The sequence below is a fragment of the Emys orbicularis genome, chromosome 16 (genome assembly GCF_028017835.1).
Source record: "Emys orbicularis isolate rEmyOrb1 chromosome 16, rEmyOrb1.hap1, whole genome shotgun sequence".
NCBI classification, from domain to species: Eukaryota; Metazoa; Chordata; order Testudines; family Emydidae; genus Emys; species Emys orbicularis.
Window position 1 is genome coordinate 6504535 of NC_088698.1, and position 17912 is coordinate 6522446.

The 17912-nt window shown below is 48.1% G+C and overlaps 1 protein-coding gene across 1 annotated transcript in view; it reads right to left on the bottom strand.

The window, feature by feature from the left end:
- The window catches only part of AIFM3 (apoptosis inducing factor mitochondria associated 3), a 90189-nt gene that overhangs the window by 49650 nt on the left and 22627 nt on the right, over positions 1-17912 (bottom strand). Inside the window, exons 3-6 of the mRNA XM_065417892.1 lie at positions 14161-14374; positions 4061-4170; positions 1948-2057; positions 1229-1273 (exon numbers count right to left, since the gene is read on the bottom strand). Coding sequence (XP_065273964.1) covers positions 1229-1273; positions 1948-2057; positions 4061-4170; positions 14161-14374 — 479 coding nt within the window. The remainder of the gene's footprint in view (positions 1-1228; positions 1274-1947; positions 2058-4060; positions 4171-14160; positions 14375-17912) is intronic.

Below are 17912 nucleotides of genomic sequence, written 5' to 3' on the forward strand. Positions count from 1 at the left end.
TATGAGTTATTTTGTAAAGAGGCTTGGATGAAAGCTTCACTCTTATTGCCTGAAGAGGATTCCAAACCCACACCCAACAAAAGCACTATGGGACTATCAAACCTTTCCACCAGACATGTCACTATGCCACTTCCAGAAGGCAGTTGAAGAATAAATCCACCACCAGCCACAAATTCATCCAGGTCAGAAAGTTTGGGTACCAACCAAAGAAAGCTGTGGCAGTGCTGGTTAAATGTTCTTTAGCCTTACAACTATACATCAGCAAGTCCTTGCAAAGCAAAGTTCAGTGTAACTTCTACCACCCCGTGTACGGAGCCCCACATTGCCAAATGGAGAGCTCAGCACAGGATGGCAGGGATGGGAAGGTGTGATCCCTTTTCATCAAACCCCAACATTCACATGTGTAACCTGGGTAGATGGGACACTGCATCGCAAATCATCTGTCCACATGCTGGCAGCCACAACTGATATTAGTGACCACTTTGGGCCAAATCTTTGAGTCACTGGAGCTCCTTAGATGTATATGGGTGGATATCAGAACGTGGCTCCTAATAGATAGAATGTGCATAGAATCATAAGACTGGAAGGGACCTCAAGAGGTCTTCTAGTCCAGTCCCCCGCACTCAAGGCAGGACTAAGCATTATCTAGGCCATCTCTGACAGATGTTCATCTAACCTGCTCTTAAAAATCTCCAATTATAGAGATTCCACAACCTCCCTAGGCAATTTATTCCAGCACTTAACCACCCTGACAGGAAGTTTTTCCTAATGTCCAACCTAAACCACCTTGCTGCAATTTAAGCCCATTGCTTCTTGTCCTATCTTCAGAAGTTAAAGAGAACAATTTTTCTCCTTCCTCCTTGTAACAACCTTTCATGTACTTGAAAACTGTTATCGTGTCCCCTCTCAGTCTTCTCTTCCCCAGACTAAACAACCCCAATTTTTCTAATCTTCCCTCATAGCTCATGTTTTCTAGACCTTTAATCATTTTTCTTGCATATCTGAGCAGTCTCTAAAAGCAACCCTAGAGCATTCCTTGTGGTACTCCCTAGGGGGCAGCAGATAACCTCGGTAACGTGGACCCCTGAGTGTGGAAGGGCTATTTATTTCCTGTTTGGACATTTGTTTACCTAACCAGAGGGCCAAAGGATCAAATCACCCTTGCCTCCCCGCAAGCTGCTGTCCCCAGTCCCTGTGTTTGGATGCCAATGGAATCTCTCCCCCTCACCTGTTTGCTCGCTCGGATGTACACCTTCTCCTTCTCGATTTTCACCTGGGGCGAGAAGACAGCAGCAGTTTGCAGAGCAGTTAGCGTCTCTGGGTTTAAAGGGAGGGTTCTGTGCTAACTGCTGAACTAAACATAGGTCAATGCAAAACAGGTTCTGTCCACGCAGCCATACTGCCCGCTCGCTGTACTCTCTGCATGGCCCATGTAAGAGCTGGGTGGCTCTCCTACATCCAGGGGGCTGGGACTTTCTCTGTTAACTAGTATCAGGTGTACAGGGATATTTAGCAGAGTGTCCATCTCTGTTTGTCTGGGTTCTTATCCCCCATGCCTAAGTGACTTCTCAGCCCCACTGTGTCCTGGGGGGCACCTGGATGCCCTTCTCCCCTCCTTCTTTGCCTGCCCCACCACTCTTCACCAGCAGCAGCCGTTGTGTAACAAGCCCTTCCCATGTATGTGCCCCCTCCCTTTCTCTCTCCTTTTTCCTTACCCTGGAGGCTCAGTTTCCCAGGAGCTGGCTGGCACTTGCAGATGGGTGCAGGGCAAAGGGGTCAGCTGGAATCATGGGGGTCAGGTGGAGGGAGCAGTGAGTGGGGTCACATGAAGTCACCACCACCCCTGCACTTGGGAGACCCCAGCTCTGCACTCTGAAAGGAAAACACTTCCCCCGCCCCCTCCTCCCTTGATGGTCATTTCTTTCTCTACAGATTGAAAGATCTCACCTGGAATTTGGGTAAGCTGTCCAAGCCAGGAAAGTCCTCTATATCACCAGTGCCAATGCTGAAACAAGCCCCATGCCAGGGACAACGCACTCTTCCTTTGGATAAAACCCCTGCAAAAGGCATGGCAGGAGTGAGTCACACTTCACCATAGACCCTTCCCTACCATTTCCTAGCAATCCCGGTGAGATCTTAGTACAGCAACAACCTGGCAACGTTCCTGTTGGCCAGTGATCAGGTGTTGGCCCCCTTCATGCTGGCTCAGTGACAGTGCAGACGCATGTCAACATATATTCACAGATCTGGAGGCCACTGTATTAGCCTCTGTCATTGATCCTGGAGAGGATGGAACTGCAGGTGCTGAAGATAGGTCAGTCCTGCTGAGGTGATCAGGGTTGATCGCAGGGGGATGCAGTCCAAGGCCTGGTTTGAGAGTGGGACAACTGTGTGAGTCCATCCAGAGAGGTGATGGCTCGAGGCCTGAGAAAGGGGTGCTCTTGAAGAGACCAGGAGGGATCAGAGGTGCAGCTAGCCTAGGAACTGTGAAGGGCTCGCTGGATTTTAAATGGTGCAGTCCAGTGCACGGCACGGGACCCGAGTTGGGGGGTGAAAAGGTTGTTATATAGACCCTTGTGCTCCCCTATTGCAGGGGTGGCAGTGGTTGGTTCAGCCCCTGATGCTAGTTAACAGCTGTCTCCTGCAAAGGAGCTGGAGCAGAGCTGAAAGTCTGGTGTCTAGGGACCAAAGCCAGCTCTCCCATGAGCCCAACAGGTAAACATACAGCACTAAGCTATAACCGTATAAGCTCCTTTGTAACAAGAGAACCGTATCCACACTAGGGACTGCACCAATTTCACCTGGAATAGTTAAATTTGCTGAAAAAATGGCATGTAGAGCAGCTCTTACTGTTTTTGAGGTAAGAATGTTTATGTGGTGTGGCTGGTTATGTGCAGAACCAGACTCTCTGTGTGTGTGTGTGTGTGTGTGTGTGTGTGTGTGTGTGTGTGTGTGTGTGTGTGTGTGTGTGTGTGTGTGTGTGTGTGTGTGTGTGTGTGAAGAGCTATGGCTTCCAGGTAAGAAGCAGGACCACAGCAGAGCCATCCGCATAGAGGATGGAATTTCTAAATGCTCTGTCGTAGAGAAGAATAGTTCCCCTCCGCTGCAGGAATCACTGGGTGAAAGTCTCAGGCCCCTGTGTTAAGAGGTGAGACCTGAAGACATCCCAGCGGATCGATGATCGGCTGGCAGGGAGGCCAGTGGAGAGGCCAGCAGGGCGGTGAGCAGAGCCTGGCGGAGAGGCGTGGCGATTGGCCAGCAGGGCAGCCGGTGGAGAGGAGCGGAGCGCCAATCCGCTGGGCAGCGGAGCGAGTAAGGTGCCTTCTTACTCCCCCACTGCCCCAGGGTGGGAGGTGAAATCTGCAGATGCACCTCTCAATCCTGGGTCTGCCCTGACCAAGGATAACAACTGTGAGTGGGCTGCAGAGAAGGGATGGGCACGTTTTGGTTGCTGGACTGAAGAACCTGAGGGGAAAAGGACACTGTCCAACTTATTTGGGGGTGGGTCTTTTGCTCATGGTTTATGTTTATGAACCTGTTTGTGGTGTTTTCCCAATTTAATGCTGGGTTACGTCCCTCCTTTTATTAAAAGTTTCTTTGCTACACTCAGACTCTGTGCTTGCGAGAGGGGAAGTATTAATAAAAATATAAATAAAAAATAATGCCTCTTAGAAGCACGCAGGGGTGGTGGGCTCAAGCCGGTTTCATGATGTATTGTTGATAAGGAACCCCTAGATACTGAACCTGGCCCTTGTTGCGGCCAACTCAGACTGGCAGAAAGATCCCCTTTCTATTCTTCAAACAGCATTTTAAGAGATTTCACTCCGAGATACACTGCACAGGCTACACGAGATCTGTTAGCAAACCAGACATGCTTGGCCGAGGATTTTGATCCCTTTCCTGGATTATAAGTGTATGTTACCTCACAGGCAGGACGTCTCTACAGACCTGAACATTCTGCAATGTGGTGAATGATACCAAATGGCTCAGATTCTTCATGCAGATCCATCATCTGTTGTGAATGTCTGATTCATGTTCATACCCTTACACCAAGACTAACCTTTCACCAGTGGGGCTCCGTAGTGAGGGCATTTGTGTCCCATTGCATAGTAGTCTCCATTTTCCTTTATCAGCAGAGCCTTCCCACAACCCAGGTCTACTTCTCGCATCCTGGAGGTAAAAAGCATGACAGATGTAGTATACAGAATAGATATTTATTATTGTTACTATTATTTATTATCACTGCCTTTTGATCTGCTCGGGCTGTCACATGTCAGAGAGCCAGTCCCAAGCTTTCACAGTAGCTAGTGGTTTCTTTTTAGCTATAAGCACAGTTACGTACTGTAACTGGAAGTCCTTCAAGATGTGTGGCCGCTAGCTGTACTCCGCCCACGGGTACGCACAGGGCCATCCTTAGGATTTATGGGGCCCTATGCAGTATTATTAAACTGGTGCCCGACGGCAGCCCGGGCTCGAATGTGTGTTTTAGATAAGGGTTTTTTTTTTTGAAGGATTTATTTAAAAAACTCTATGTCTGAAGATCCAAGCATTTAAAGCTAAAGATGAATACTCAGATTGTGCAGCTAAAAACCTATGCAAGGATTTCTTAGGCTAGGTCTACACTACCCGCCTGAATCGGCGGGTAGAAATCGATCTCTTGGGGATCGACTTATCGCGTCTCGTCAGGACGCGACAATCGATCCCCGAATCGACGCGCTTACTCCACCAGCGGAGGTGGGAGTAAGCGCCGTCGACGGGGAGCCGCGGCAGTCGATTTTGCCGCCGTCCTCACAACAGGGTAAGTCGGATCTGATACGTCGAATTCAGCTACGCTATTCACGTAGCTGAATTTGCGTATCTTAAATTGACCCCCCCCCGTAGTGTAGATGTAGCCATAGAGATGTGATTTTATAATCTTCAGCAACACACTAATGACATATTTTTAAAGCAAATTTTAAACTAAGGCCCTGGCATGTTCTGAGTAAATATGACAGTGATGCACAACTGGTTTTATATACCTGGGGCTTGGCGAATGCCTGTTAAATGGTCTCATTACCCCTTGAATGGCTCTTTAACAGTTTCAGTGTTGTGCTAACAGGGCTGGCAGGCTGGAGGCTTTTTCACTTTTAAGTACTAGGTCCCCTCAGGAGACAGACTCACCAGGCTGCAGCAGCCAGCTGTGGTGTGAGCCTGCAGGAAGGGTCAGAACAGGGATAGGAAGAGGGGAGGGGTGGACACTAAGACCCAGGGGTGCCCCAAATTTCCGGGTGCCCTACGCAGCCGTGTATGCTGCGTATGCCTAAGGAGTACACATGTGCACCATGGGCCTGAGTGCGAAGATTTTAATAAGCTGTGTCCCTTGGCGTGCACATGCGCAGTAGATCGCCTCGTGCTCTCGAGCGAGGATATAAGAAGCAGTGCAGGTTGATGCCCACTCAGTTCCTCTCCTTACCACGCATCTAATCAGATTTGCAGCAGAGGGGATGGAGGGCGGGTAGCGGAATGCAGATAGGGACCACACATCTCAAGGAACCGCCAGTGACAGTAAGTAACCTCCACTTCTTCTTTGAGAGCTGGTTCCCGTGTGTATTCCACACATGGGAGATTGACAAACAATATTCAGATTGGAGATGGGTGCCTGGAAGCTGGCAACAAAGATGTGTGCAGTACTGCAGACCCCACTGCTGCATCCACAGCATTGGCTTGGACTCATGTATAATGTCTAGCAAACACCTATATGGAGCTCCAGGTCGCTGCTCTGCATATATCCTGCATTGGGAACTCCTCCAGGGATGCTACGGTAGGGGCCTGCAGACCCGTGGAGTGGACCATTATATTGCTCTGAGGTGGGACACGAGCTAGTCTGCAGCATTCAATAATGCAGCCAGAAACCCACTTAGAAATCCTCTGAAAGGATATAGCCTGATCACGGGATCTCTCTGCTATCACAATAAAGTCTTGGAGACTTTGATGGACTTGGTTCTTTGCAGGTCAAAGCCAGTGCACCCCTGATGTTGAGGGAATGAAGTCTCTTCTCTTCATGTGAAGCATGGGGTTTCAGAAAAAGGACAGGTAAGGAAACACACTGGTGAAGGTAGAATTTGGAGACGACCTTGGGTACAAATTTAGAGTGAAGGAGAAGGAACACTTTGGTATGTCAAGCCTCCTTTACAGTATTTCACAAAAACAGTACAGTCCAAACCCGTGTGGGCTGTGTCACCCCTGCCCTGTGACCTGGGGTGCTTTGCAATGCCTTGCTGCTGTAGCCTCCAACCTGGACTGCTCACGAACAGCCACCAGCATGCAGGTCGCTCCCAGATGCGTTTGTGTAACCGCAGACTGCCAGTCACACCCTGGCTCTCACCAGCCTTGGTCATACTGAGGAGTGACCCCAACACACTCCCAGTCCTGGATTGTCCCCCAGAAATGTATGTCCTGTACTGTCCTGTCCTCTCCTGGACAGTACAAATATATTAAGTCTGTTATTCCTTTAAGGGAATAATATACCAAACGCACTTCCGTAAATAGAGTTACCCTGTCACTTCCGCTTAAACAATAAAACAAGTTTATTAACTATAAAGAGATACATTTCAAGTGAGTGCAAGTCATGAGGCATAAGAGTCAGAAAAGGTTACAAGAAAAATAAATATAAAATACTTTCTAGTGCCTACGCAAAACGTCTCACCGAATGCTTCCATCAAGATTACGGACCAAACATTTTAGGTCAGAACCCCTCCCCTAGAGTTCTTGGTAGAAATGAGCAACAAATGCTGCACTTCCCCAAGACGTGCGTCTCCCCCAGACAGTAGAGGCAGCGTTGGTGTTGTTGCTGACACAGAAGGATTTAGGGCAGGAAACACTGTTTTTGAAGCTCAGAGTCTAGGCGTGGTCCCCGACTACGGGGAGGGAATCCCCAGTCTGGGAAAACAAACTACGCTAATTACACTAAGACTAACTGAACTAAGCTAAGAATAGCTATTTACAATCTTATCTACAGGTTTTCTGAAAGGCTGAAGCAGGAGAGGACACTGGATTCCAACTCAGGCCATATGGCGACATTATCTAACTCTTTCTGTAGCTGTTACAAACAGCATTGCAGATCCAGTCACTGCTGTGCTGGCCACTAGGACAGCTTTGCCAACCATGCATCAACACTGCGTGATCCCCCCCGCATGTCAAACATTGAATCAAGTGCGTAACAATGTATTCAGCATCTGTGTTAGATCTTAGGTCAATATTTTTCACACAGTTGGCTTGATTTGAATTGCTGGGGGACACAGGTCGCCAGTACGGCCATCAGCGCAGCTTAGACGGACTCCTGATCAAACCAGGGCTCTAGAAAGCTCCTGTGCTAAATTCCTCCCATCTTCCCTTTCTCATTTGAATCGACTTATGGTAGCAGTAACATCTGGAATGGATCCGTTTCATTTTTGGTACTGGTGACCTCAATTAAATGTGCACTTTTGATTTTAAAAAATGGGCCAGTTCTCAGGGGGCATAAACTGATGTAGCTTCATTAAATTCAATGGCCAATTTACACCATTTGGCATTTTGAACCCATTGACTTCAATGGGACTGTGCTGATTACACTGAAGCCAGTAAGACTAAATCCCCTTTCAGTCAGGTTCATCGATTCCAAGGCCAGAAGACCTCCTGTAGTACACAGGTCAGAGAACTTCCCTAAAATAATTCCTTTGAACTAGAGCATACGTTTCAGAAAAACATCCAATCTTGATTGAAAAGTTGCCGGTGAAGGAGAATCCAACACGACTCTGGGTCAATGTTGAGCTGACTGACACCAGCACGGGGTCTGATCCCATTGGTACTATGAGATCCAATTGCTTTACACTGGCAGAGGATCTGGCCTTGCTGGCTTCCATGGGGCTGCATGCATTATGCTGGCTAAGGAACTGGCGGATTGGCAGCAGGTATTCCATTCCTGACTAGTGCATTTACACGCGGAATGCTGCTCTCCAGGGAGTTTTGGTGCAAGGATCTCTCGTCTCAATCTCCCGGGTATGGTGAGCTGTTGCCCTTTTTGTGGAGCCCAGCTGTGGCCTGTCAGTGTGCCCTCAGGATCACGGGGAACATATTTAGTGATGCCGCCAAAGCAAACGCTCTCACTTGCAGGAGGGAGTTTCCAAACTGCATGTTTTAGGATGCAGCAGTGATGTTTATAAAGGTTTTTGCAATAAAAATAAAAATGAAGAATCTTTATTTATAACCAAACAGCTCCCCTCCATTGTGGTGGGAAGCTCTGCACCACATTATCCTCCGGTAGCAAAATATACATCCATCAGTGTCATCATTTCAGATGAACTGTCCGTAGCTTGTACAATCATTAACATAAAAGCCACTTAACACTGTGTCTCACCATCGGCTTCATCCCCAAATACCTGGGAGAAGAGATGGGTTTTGCGGCATCCAGGGCCGCCGAGAGTGGGTTCAGGCCCCAGTGAAAAATTTTTCCGGGCCCCCCAGCAAGGGTGGACTGGCTAAACAGGGCCGACGAGAGGGGGGGGAAGCCGGGCCCGGAATTTTTTTGGGCCCCCCAGCAAGGGCGGACCAGCTAAACAGGGCCGACGAGAGGTGGGGGGGAAGCCGGGGAAGCCGGGCCCCGGGCCCCGGGCCCCCTTCTGGGCCGCTGGGCCCCGGTAATTTGTACCGGCTTTCCCCCCCTCTCGTCGGCCCTGGCGGCATGCCAGGAAGAATAACTGGGTTTTGGCAGACTAAGAGGGAAGCAAGTTGAAATGCCTGCCTTTTACAATGAACACTTGCTAGCAAATCGCTCCATGTAAACCCAGGGACTGCAGAAGGCACTCTTCCACTGCTCTCAATGGCAGCATACGCGGGGAGAGAGAGATCTTTAGATCAAGATTAGATCTCTACCTACAAGTTCTGCTTTAAGTCAACCACAGGTTACTGAGATCCATGCAGGAATCACAGGGTGAGCCCCCTGGCCAGTTTTATGCAGTTCAGACAAGATTAACACAATGGTCCCTTTTGACCTTAAACCCTAACAATCTATGAAACCTTTACTGCCTCTGCTGCCAACAGGGCTAGACTGACAATAACTTATCCTATAGGACAGCATAGGAACCAAATCTCCCCATCTCTTAAGAGACCTACCCGTCTTCTGGATTGCCCCTCCTCTTCCCACACCACAGACAGCCAAGGCGAGACTTGACAAAGGTTCACAGGGGAATATTCAAAACCTTCAGTCTCTCCAATCCTTAAGATACCCAGCATGGCCCCTGTCCCTCTGGTAAGGCCTTTTATTGAATCCTTTAATGAGCTAAATATACTTCGGCAATTGGTTCTAAATCTGCATCCACTCCTGACAACTGCCATCCAGGGTGGGTGGGTCTGCGTCTCATCTCTCAGTCTAGTTTGAACCAGGCAGCTGGCAGATCTCTCTGGGCCAGGTGCCCTTGATTGCCAAGCTCCCTCCCAGAGGAGTGGCAGAATCCCCCATGGCCTCCTCGTTTTATGCTGCAAGTCCCAGTTATTCTAGCTGACCTGTTTTTGGAAGTTAGGTGCCTGAATAACTTTGTGAATCCCACCTCTCCAGTGCTCTGTAGGTCTCTGCTGGGGTCCACGGGGAGTGGAGCACCTGCCAGACCTCAGTTCTGCACCTGCCTACCTTTACCCCAAAATTGTCCCAATGGAATAGTCCTTTTTGGCATGTGCTTAAATACCTTGCTGATGGGGCCCTAAGCAGCAGTATGGGCTACTGCTAAGGGCATATCGCAGTTTTATCTGAGCAGAATGCTGCACGGGCTCTGCTCCCTCCCCCGTACCTGTTTAGTCCTTGCAGTAAGCACACCCCAAATGGAATAAAGAGATCAATGCAGGCTCATGCTTCACCACACGCAAAAGGAACAAGTCTTGCTGCATTCTTCGGATGGATTTTATTTCAGAGCAAACCCACAGTTCCTGTTAAATGACAACTTCAGAGTTATGAAAAGATAAGATAAATGGTTTACAGCCACCCGAAGGAACCACTTGACCTGTGACAGATAATCATCAGCACCTGATGTCTTGAAGCAAATACAGAAACCTTGTGCAAAAGATTTCAAATGACACACTCATTCCGCAAGTGAGCGAGATGGCTAGTTACAACCGAGGGCTGTTAGAATAAAGCAATCTACTCATTTAGAGTCATTGCTATTAAGATTTTATTCCATATTTAAAAAAAAAAAAAGGCGGCGGGGGGGGGGGGGGTGGTGGTGGTTAAGTTTTGTCATGTCTGCCCAGCTTGCACTCACAAGCCAGGAAATGCCAGTTAAAATGCAGCTCTGTCCTGAAAAAAAGCTATTGGAAAACCAGCCTCTGCCTGTGTGTTCCCTGTTTGTTTTGTCTCACTGACCCCACATCAGTTTCTAAGGCCTGGTCTACACTACCCCCCAAATTCGAACTAAGGTACGCAACTTCAGCTACGTGAATAACGTAGCTGAAGTCGACATACCTTAGTTCGAACTTACCGCGGTTCAGACGCGGTCCACACGCGGCAGGCAGGCTCCCCGTCGACTCCGTGGTACTCCTCTCGCCGAGCTGGAGTACCGCAGTCGACGGCGAGCGCTTCCGGGATCGATTTATCGCGTCCAGACCAGATGCGATAAATCGAACCCAGAACTTCGATTCCCAGCCGCCGAACTAGCGGCTGGGTGTAGACCTGGCCTAAGCAAAAAGATGTTGTTTTAAAACTTCCTCAGCTCTGAGCATCAGGCTGTCTCCTTTCCATCTCACTCCTTCTCATTAGTTGCTTGGGGGTTTGCATGGGTGTCATGGAGGGAGAGTTTGGACTCCAGAGTTTTTTACTGGTGCTGATAAGCCCAGTTTGGTTCTAATCTCAGACTTCTGGAGGAGCAGAAAGGACTGACAGAAAGAATAGCTTTGTACTCACAAACTGAGCAAATGAGGAAGGTGAAAGAGTCAATACCCAGAATGCAATCACGCCATACCCAACCCTGGTTCTGCCCCACATGTGTGTACATTTCCAGCCCACTCCTCGTGGAAAAATCCCAGGCTATTTCTCAAAGAAGTAATAGATTAATATCTTCTAATCTCCTGCATAACACACACTATAGGACTTCCCTGAAATAGCTCCTGTTTGAACTAGAGCAGACTTCTTAGAAAACCATCCAATCTTCATTTTAAAATTTTCAGCGATGGAGAATCCGCAAGTTGTTCCAATGGTTACATCACCTCTGTTAAAAATGTGCACCTTATTTGGAGTCTGAATTTGTCTAGCTTCAGTTTCCAGCCCCTGGATTGTGTTATACCTTTCTCTGCTAGACTGAAGAACCCCTTATTATTACATTTCTGTTCCCTGTGCAGGCACTTTTAAACCGTGATGAAGTCACCCCTTAACCTTCTCTTTGTTAAACTAAATAGACTGAGCTTTTTATGTCATCAAGAAAGTTTATTGCTATCACTGCCTCTCATCATACAATCAGCATTTGATATAATAAAGCTAAACACATGATCACAAACAATTAGGAATTAGTAAGCAAACACTATTCCTCTATACGGTTAGGCACAGCAATCCACATGTCAGTCATGTCCTCATATGAATCCATACCGTGAATCATCAGGTCATTCATACCTCCATTGCATGGCAGTCCCCAAGCACTGAACGTCCCCAAATCAATCAGCTCCATTCTCCCTCCTCCGCACAAGCACATCCATAAAGATACTATTCCCCCTTTTCTACTGGGCCATTCAAGTCCAGAATGTGGGAGCACAAAACATCCCTGACTTCTGTTGCCCGGGTGCAGCCAACTCCAGCTGTGCTGGTGCTCTTTCAGGCTGCGTGTACCGATGCAGTGGTCCCTTGCTGTCCTATTCAATATCTAGATGAAACCATTGGGACTGAAACAACAAAGGCTGAAGTACCATCAGCGTGCAGTGAAAACCCAGCTCTACAGCTCCTTCACATGGACTGCAAATAGCACCCATCTTCCACTTTCTCAGTGAGGTGCAGACACAGGCGACTGCCTGGAGGGCAGCGGACTGAAACTGAACCTAGACCAGACTGAAACAAGGCTGGTGAGACACGGTTAGCACCTGGAACAACTCACCCATCCTGCCAAAGGCATCTGCACTGCAGTCCACAGGTATGAGACCCTGCACTCCCATTTCCCTTTGCAATTGGTCAGAATATTGCACCTGATCCCGTCGCACTCAGAGTGGGCCACGGCGATCCATGCATCTACACTCGGATACTGCAGTTCTCTGTATCTAGGAATCAGGGCCGGCTCCAGGCACCAGCTTGGCAAGCAGGTGCTTGGGGCGGCTGCTCCGGAGAGGGGCGGCACGTCCAGGTATTCGGCGGCAATTCGGCGGACGGTCCCTCACTCCCGCTGGGAGCAAAGGACCTCCCGCCGAATTGCTGCCGCAGATCGCGATCGCGATTGCGGCTTTTTTTTTTTTTTTTTTGCTGCTTGGGGCGGCCAAAACCCTGGAGCCGGCCCTGCTAGGAATGAAGGCCTATGCCCGGGGGAAGCTCCAGTTAGTTCAGAATGTGGCAGCCTCAGACTCAGCAGCTGAGGGTCACCAGGAAGAACGCATCACTCCAATAGGCCACTCTGCACTGGTCCCTATTGAACAGAATCCTGTGCAAGCGCTTGACCTGATTTTCAGCGTTCTGCCTGGAATGTTTCTCTCTCTCTACCATGACGGTTTTGTTCTGCCGCAGCAATGAAGCTGCGGATGAAGAAGGGGAGATTTATGACTGAGGGAGGCAGTACTTTCATGGGAGATGACCCAAAACTATGGTCTTGCTACCAGATGAAACAAAAGTGGCTTATACTTACAAGCCAGACTGTAGGTGCCACGAAAGTAAGGGAACATGACGTCAAGGGACATTGTCACGGGGCGCACTCAACTGCTTGCAGCACCTACTGCTGGCCATCCTGGGGATTAGCTCTGCCAGTTTATGCTCTACCTCCAGTGTTATCTTCTCCTGTCTTGTCTCACTCTGCTGCCCTGCTCACTCCTAGGTCTGCAGCTTCCTCCCTCCGGCCAGGTCACTAAAGTCCTCCCCTTCTGGGGAATTTGCAGGCTTTCCAGACCTGCTGTCTGGCTGGCATCTCCAACAACTTTTGCCACTCTCCAGAGGCTGGTAGGGGAACCCAGGCCCACCCGTGACACTGGGCTCCAGTCCAGTGACCCTATAAGAAGCAGCCACAGTCCCCGGGCAGTCCAACTCCTTGCTGCTATTTCCCTGGGCTTCTTCCTACATATCTGGCTTCCCCCCTCTCTGGGTTGCCACATAATCAGTTATTTTTTATTCTGGTATGAATATGTGTTTTCATCAATATGTGCCAGTGATCTATTGTCTGATATCCTAACAGATTCCATTGTTACACTAAAAATCAGGACTGTGAAACTGCATGCAAAGTGTGTTTCCATTAGCACAAAAACATCAGAGAATTCCATTCTTTGTGAGAGAACAAATTGATGAGGAACCAGATCAGCTAGAAAAACAAGACAAGGTAGAAGTGGTATGGGACCTACTCCATGAACTCCACACATGCTTGTTTTACTTAAACTAGGTTGTTAAAATGCTAAGTCGAGAACTTTGCAAATAAACTTACAATAATTAAAGAAGCAACTAAAGGATACTAGACAAGGTCTATTGGAAATTAGTGTCCCATCTCCCTAACAGGAGGCACAGAACATGAAAGAATTTAAAGTATCCAAAAACATTAAAGACAAGTTGTCACTTGTACAAGATTCTATTGTATTAAAACTGGAGGAAGATAACAATATCCATATTACGAAGATAATTTACACTGGCCACAGATGGTCCAATCATCTCGGATTAGTCAAGGCTAAAGAGCTAGTGATAAAAAAGCGACAATTTCCATGACATAGGCCCTGATTCAGCAAAGCAGTTAAATACATGCGTACCTGTAAGCATATGCTTAAATGCCATGCTGACTGGAGATGAATTTAAGCACAAAGTTACAGTTGAGCACATGCTCAAGTGTTTAGATGAATTGGGGTCATAACATGCCACATTTCACAGGCTTGTGCAGCCTTGCTGTTCAGCTCCGGCACCACGTGGCAGCATTTTAGTTATGGTATAGGATATGGTAGCATGTATAAAGCCCTCTGGGATCCTTCAGGCTGTTAAAAATGTTAAACACTTACTGTCCATTCTCAAGGTCCTTCACGTGGCACACGGAGGCTTCCACTACATCCTTCACGTTCTGGTAGGGGTTGATGGTGATGGGATGTTCTTCGAGGTGGTAATGCCGGGCAGTCCCATTGACTTTGTAAACAAGTGGACTGGCTTTCCCATTGGGTGACATCTCTTCCTTGGCCCTCTCTTTCTCTGGTAGCACCACCTCAATTTTCACTTCAACTGCAGGAGCGAACAGAAATCTTCATTCAATCTAAGCAGCAGCTTTTTAAGTCAAATTGTATCATTTCTACAGAAATCTGCAGATAATGCTATTATGGCCTTGAGACATTACCTCCAGCTCTCCTAGGAACTCTGGCATTCTGGAAATTCTAGGTGACCTGACACAGGCCATTCAGAATTGCTGCCTTGGCTGGGAAGGTGACAAATTAAATCTCAGTCTTGACTCAGTTTTAATATCCATGACCCCTATATTCCCTTTTTAATCACAACCCACCGGTTTTCCTCAATATGCACCAACCAGGTATTCTTGCAAACAGAAATATTAAAGCTTGTGAAACGCCACCCAATCAATGTTAGGCTTGTTCCCTGTTAATGAAATACAGCTGCTAGCAATCGGGTGTAATTTATGCTCAGGCTTAGACGCTTCAGTTTCTAGTCATAAATGGGTCTCTCTTCATCTGAAAACAGATAAAGAAAAATTTTCCATCATTAATAACCAATATGAATTGGGAGGTAAAGCTAAACCTATACAGCATGGTAGATTAAATCGGTACACAGCTGAGCAGGCTTTTGCTACCACTTCAGATGGCAATTAATAAGAAATTGATGTTATGAATTTCAACTATTATTTGAGTTCTGACCCTTATGAATCCTGAGCATTCAATGGGGAAGGTGCACAAACTTGGCAATAGAAGATGAAAACGTCCTGGGGATAAACAGCAGTATTAGAACTGGGCGAGATGTTCCTAGAAAACATTTCCCAGCAGTGTTGGCTGATTTTCAAATTCTAATTTTTGACAAAGCTGCTAGAGGAGAAAGAGCCTGCCCAGACGCCACGTAGCCCCAAGATCTGTGTCTAACGCCCTGCATTGGTAGCATCTGAGTTCTAGTCCCGGCTGTGCTGCCAACTAGCTTTAATACTTTGTACTTGCAAGTGTAAATAATATTGCAACTGCATGCACTATCTTTGAGGACCATATTGTAGTAAGTCTATGAATGGTTTATTTATTGTTATGGGCCAGGGAGTGTTGCAACGCCAAGGGGGAGGGTTACTACCGCTCCTCCAGGAGCTAAAAGCAATGGGGGGTGATTAAGGCAAGTCCCTGAAACTGTCAACATGTCCAAAGAGGGGCCGCCTGCTGGGGAGGTATGCATATACTGGTCCAAACAGTTGGTTTCAGAGACCAACAGATGAAGAAAGGTTCTTTCTGAACCAGCAACCAGGACAGTCTCTCCAAGGGCTCCCCCCACAACCCTTGTGGAAGTGTTTGAAGGACTTTGGCCTACTAAGGCCCCAAAAGACCTATGAGGTGACCTCTGCTAAGCTTTTAGCATGTGTATAGGAACTTCTATTGAGTTTATGTTTGTCTGTGATATTTTTTACCTTAAGAATAAACGTGCTTGCTTAGAAAGAGCGGTGCGGTAACTTGTAACTGCTGGCAATTCGCTGTGCAGAGCCCTCGGAGACAAAGCCATGCACAAGCGCTGGCCGTTAGGCAGACTGGGGATGTCCTTGGGTAAGGCAGGGAGCTGTGCAATCAGAAGGGAGTGAGGCAACACTCCCTGCCCAGAGACAGGTGACACCTGGAGACCTGAGACCTGACTGGGCACTCCTGGAATGGGCCACAGAGGGGGGAATACAGGGGCAGTTACCCTCACACTGTGGCAGCAAACATTGTTTATGTCTCATAACATAAGGAAATAATCATTGTCTGCATTAGCAGCTGGAAAATGGGGCGATTGATATTCCCGTGACTTGTAGAGGAATTCCCATAGCTGCCAGGTTTTGTGTGTGGTTCCTCACCGGTGAGATTCAAGTGAGGACAATCGTGACCTTTTCTTACGAGCGAGGAACATCGCATGGAGCTGCACAAACTCCCCTTCCCCACTAACCGGTCAATTGCTGCTCACCCATCTCCCCCAACCATTGCTTATCGCTAGAGTCACAAAGGAACTTAGGGGTGGTGATGTGCAGGGGCCTAGACAATCACTGGGACTCACAACATTTGAGTTCAGTGCCTGGGCTCCCTGCACACTGGAAAGGGAGAGAGAGGCACCTCAGAATGGGATCCCCAAAAGCCAGCATGGGAGGTGGCTCCCTGCCTCAGCTAGTCAATGGGAGTTGCCAAGGTGAGAACATCCTCTCTGGGAGTTTGGCACCTCCCTCTGCTTGGAATTCTCATCTGCAAAATCCTTACTTGGCATTAGATGCCTACGGCTGAGGGGGATAAACAGGGGTCTTTTACCCATCCCAGAGAGTACCCTCCCCACGAGGCTAAAAGCTACGAGGGACATCCTCCTTCCCCAGCTATTTTGTGTCTGTTCACGTATGGGGGGTCTGCTCTGGTAGGCGAGCTCTGAGCACACCAGTTCACAGGCGAGTTAGATTGAGAAGCACCTATTTCTGGAAACATGGAGGGAGGCAGCCGCATGCATGCTCACGGGCAGAAAAATAGCCCCCGAGCAAACTTTTACTGCAAACGTGTAGGTGCCGAGGGAGTTTATGTACCTACAGGGTTCGGCAGCAGCTAAGCAAGGGCTTTGTGAATCCCAGTGGGCCTGATTCTGGGATTTAGGCACCTAAAGTGGCAGTTAGGTTCGTAAGTCCTTTTGTGAATCCAGCCCTTTGTGCCCCTACCTCTCAATGCACCTGGAACTGACCCAGAGCAGGTTTACAGCAGGGTGCTCCTTACCTTGTGCCAGCCATGCTGGCAAGTGAGGGGGGCAAAAACAACACGCTACCCCCTCCGTTTCACTGCTGAGCCTGCTCTCGGCCCTAAGCTTGTTCCTGCAATCTGCCCAGGTGCTGCCAACGGGTGGGGTGGGGCCTTACACCTCCTCACTCCCCTGCATGAGGATCAGTGAAAATCTGGGCCAGTTAATAAAAAGAAAATGACTCTACTTGGGGCACAGAACTGCAAATGCAAGTCAACCTGGGAAGACAGTGGCTGGAAAGTAGTAACAGAAAAAGAGTTTGGTTTAATAGGAGTTGAAATGTTACAGGTATTTAAAGTGCTACTTTCTTCATAAAGACCAATATAGTCTATGGGTAGCTTGTAGGATGCCATGCGAGAACCTGGAGGTGAGTCTCCTTCACATAATTAGGTTGGTTAGATACCAGCTGGTTCATGGGTGCGTGGGAGATCTCTGGGGAGATGTCTCAGAGATCACTGTTGGTACCAGCTTAATTTAACACCTCTACTGGTGATCTAGAAGCAGGGAGTAAACATTAAGTTAATTAAACTTCAGGGTAGGTAGCACCCTGGGAAGCTGTCATAATGAAAGAGTTAAGGGTGAGAGTAGACAGCAAATTAGGTAGTAGTTGTTTACAAGACAATAAGGCCTGGTCTACACTACGAGTTTAGGTCGACTTTAGCAGCGTTAAATCGAATTAAGCCTGGACACGTTCACACGACGAAGCCCTTTCTTTCGACTTAAAGGGCCCTTTAAACCGGTTTCTTTACTCCACCTCCGACGAGGGGATTAGCGATAAAATCGGCCTTAGCGGGTCGGAATTGGGGTAGTGTGGACGGAATTA